The following is a 3,360-nucleotide window of genomic DNA, read 5'->3' on the forward strand; positions in this document are numbered from 1 at the left end:
TATATATATTGTGGTTTGTGACAAAGTTCCCTATCAAGGGTCAGTGGGGTGCTCAGGTTCCACCTATGTACTAGTTACCTATACTTCCTCTATAATTCCTATTGTATCAGGAAACCATGTGTGTAAGTTCATTCTACTCTAGGCGGACCCCAATGCAATCAACTCCTCTAGACTTCCAGGCAGTGGGTACGTTATTCCCAACAACATCAAGGAACAATGATAATGGATCACTGCATTTCTGGATAGAGAAAACAGGATCTGTGTCCCTACTCCACACACAGTGCTTTCACAGAGTGCCTCTCTGAGAAAGCACCATGTTTGGTGTAAAATGTATAAGCACACAGATCTGGTATGCCGTAGTTTATTAAAGAAGGCTTCGGCGAACCCTTCACAGTTTATGTGGTAAAGGTGTTCCTGTGTTGTCCACCTACAAGTTTAGACTTGTTTTCAGTTGGGTTCCCTATTGTAAGGATAATTCTAAATATAAGTACAATGAACCCTGGAGATTCTTGACCTGTCCTTTATGATGTTTCTAATTTAAGACATTTCCTCTCTATCCCAACGTCAGGCAGAAATGGAAAAAAGTCTGTGGCTTTCATGACCTGGTCAAGGTGTAGAAAGGACCTTTTTGCAGAGTAACTCCTGGACTGGTTGATCAACAAATGGCCATATTGAATACAGCCCCTGAGGCTCCAATGGTAGCTTTGGTGACCTGGTCAAGGCGTCCAAAGTACCTTTTTTGCAGGGTAACACCTGGACTGGTTGATCCACAAATGGCCATATTGAATACAGCCCCTGAGGCTCCAAGGGTAGCTTTGGTGACCTTGTTAAGGCGTCCAAAGTACCTTTTTTGCAGGGTAACTTCTGGACTGGTTGATCAACAAGTGGCCATATTGAATACATCCCTGAGACTCTAAGGGTAGCTTTGGTGACCTTACCAAGGAACCTTTTTCCAAGTTAATTGCTGGGCCAGTTGATCAATGAGTGGCCATATTGAGACACCTTCTTGTACATCTAGATGCACCCTTTAGAGCTTCATATCCCTGTTTTAGAATAACGTATTGTATTTATTAAAAGTTTAAAAAATAACCACAGTACATGTGGTGGGGCCCATAACAAAATCATTGGAGGGTTCCTTGGCTCTTCAAATGCTTTAGAATTTCCAGTGTAACAAAATAGTAGGATATATTGAAAATATGAATTATTAGTTATTATCAATGAATTATCTTTTTTAATGTCCTTTCTTTCAATGTGGAAACAGCATATATATATGATGTCCATGATCTGACAGCCTAAATAGTTTTGTGGCTGTGCTCACCTGCTCAGCTTAATTGTGCCTATTGACAGCCCAACTTACTTAGAGTACAATAGGGAAGATCATTTAGCATTATGGGTTCTGAGCTGGTTTTATTTTCCATGTTTAGATGTGCTCAGGTAAGAGAGGGCTGCCACATAACATGTCCTAGTTTCTTTAAAGTAGAACTCCAGCAAAACATAAGAACATAAAAATGAGTAGCCCATTGAAAGATAAACTATTACAACCTCCACTTAGGCTTCTCAATTGTACATCCATATGTCGCTGTGTCATTTAAGGTTCATGAACCCCATAACCAATGCTCCCTCACATGAGGGATTGTTATTTCTTTCTGAATCACAAGGATGGAGACAATAGTGTTCAGGGAAGGTCCAAACAATGAATTGATAAATGACTAAACAATCTCCTTATTTACTTACCATCCACAAAGTACTTGGATTTAGCAAAATTCAGAAACAGTTCTCCTCCCGCTGATTTCAGCACAGCAATGCTTGTGTCGTTTACCCAAGGGAACCGCTTGCCTTGACATATGGTAGACAGGCCCCATAGATCTTCATGGTACAGGTCAGGGATTGAGCAGTTGTAAACATTTGGGTTGTAGTAGAGAAGTTGGGCAGCTGTCCAGTATCCAGTGAAAAATCCAGTAAAAAAAATAAATCATATTCGTTAGTATTAATTTTCTACAGTTATTCAAACCCTGTTTTTGGAGGAAATGTAAGACGTAGCTTCAAAGACCAGTGGTCCCTGTTTGTGTCAGCAGGCCTTTGACTGCATATAACTGGCTCTTGGGGCACTAATTCTCTAATTGACACCAATGATGGGGCACCATTACTCCATCTGACACAAACAAAGGGGCATTATTCCTCACATGGATACCAATGAAAATATTTCTCCCTCTACCTATGACACCAATGACTGGGTATTATTATTTTCACTGACCCCAACGATCTTGCATTATTTCTCCCTCTAACACCAATAATAGGGCACTATTCCTACCTTAGGCACCAACAATGCATTATTTTCCCACTGACACCAACAATTGGGCTATTTGTTTCTCCTCCTGGCACTAATGATGTCATGTCATGGTTCCTCACACTAACACCAATAATGGGGTCCTATCATTCTCACTGACACCCATGATAGGACGCTATCACTCTCACTGACACCGATAATGGGACACTATCACTCTTACTGTCACCAATGATGGAGCATTATTTTTCTCACTGACATAAACAATGGAGCATTATTCTTCCCACTGACAACAACATTGGGGCATTAATCCTCCCACTGACACCAATGAAGGAGCAATATTCCTCCTCCAACTGACCACAAGTGCTAGTTCATCTGTGACCAATGACTACCAACTGTGGGGCATTTTTTACTTCCATTGAGCACAAAACCTGGGGCTTACTTCGACTAACGACGGGACATTTTATACTTGTACTAGCCACAGTCTGACCACCATATGGTCTAAATGACAGTGCACTGGCCCTTTGTTTAGAACTTTGAGGCCCCCTGCTCTACACAGTGGTCAGGCTTCCGATAAACATGAGTTTATCCAGACATATTTTTTGCTTGATTGGATAACTCATGTCTGTGGGTACCTTTAAAATGGAATGGGTGTTCCTCATGTTTTTCTTCAACAGAGCATTTTTAAATACATTTTCAAGTTATTTTCCACTTACCAAGCACGTTATTAGGAACATTAGACTAATACTGGGTAGGTCTCCCCTTTGCTCTCAAAACAGTCTCAAATCTTTATAGAATGGATTACATACAGACTTTCCTTTAAAATTCTGGTCAATGTCAAATGATTGCATCACGCAAATCCTGTGTTCTATCACATGCGTTCTATTGGGTTTAGGTCTGGTGACTAGCCTACCATCTGTGTGACCAGACCACATTTTCTGTCTTCTGCTGTCCAGTTTTGGTGAGCCTGTGCCCCAGTGGGGAAGCTGGATATTCTATCACCTGGGGCAAAGGCTCAAAGTCTCCACACCCAGTGGAACCCAAAACAAAGTGGCACCCGGGGCACATGCCCCCCC

The 3,360-nt window shown here is 41.5% G+C and overlaps 1 protein-coding gene across 1 annotated transcript in view; it reads right to left on the reverse strand.

Moving 5' to 3' along the window:
• DNASE2B (deoxyribonuclease 2 beta) overlaps window positions 1–3,360 on the reverse strand; it is a 17,248-nt gene that overhangs the window by 4,805 nt on the left and 9,083 nt on the right. The window contains exon 5 of the mRNA XM_018561853.1: window positions 1,735–1,932. Within this exon, the coding sequence (XP_018417355.1) occupies window positions 1,735–1,932 (198 nt within the window). The remainder of the gene's footprint in view (window positions 1–1,734; window positions 1,933–3,360) is intronic.

This window comes from Nanorana parkeri, unplaced genomic scaffold, assembly GCF_000935625.1.
Source record: "Nanorana parkeri isolate BGI_ZX_2015 unplaced genomic scaffold, ASM93562v1 scaffold548, whole genome shotgun sequence".
Taxonomy (NCBI): Eukaryota; Metazoa; Chordata; class Amphibia; order Anura; family Dicroglossidae; genus Nanorana; species Nanorana parkeri.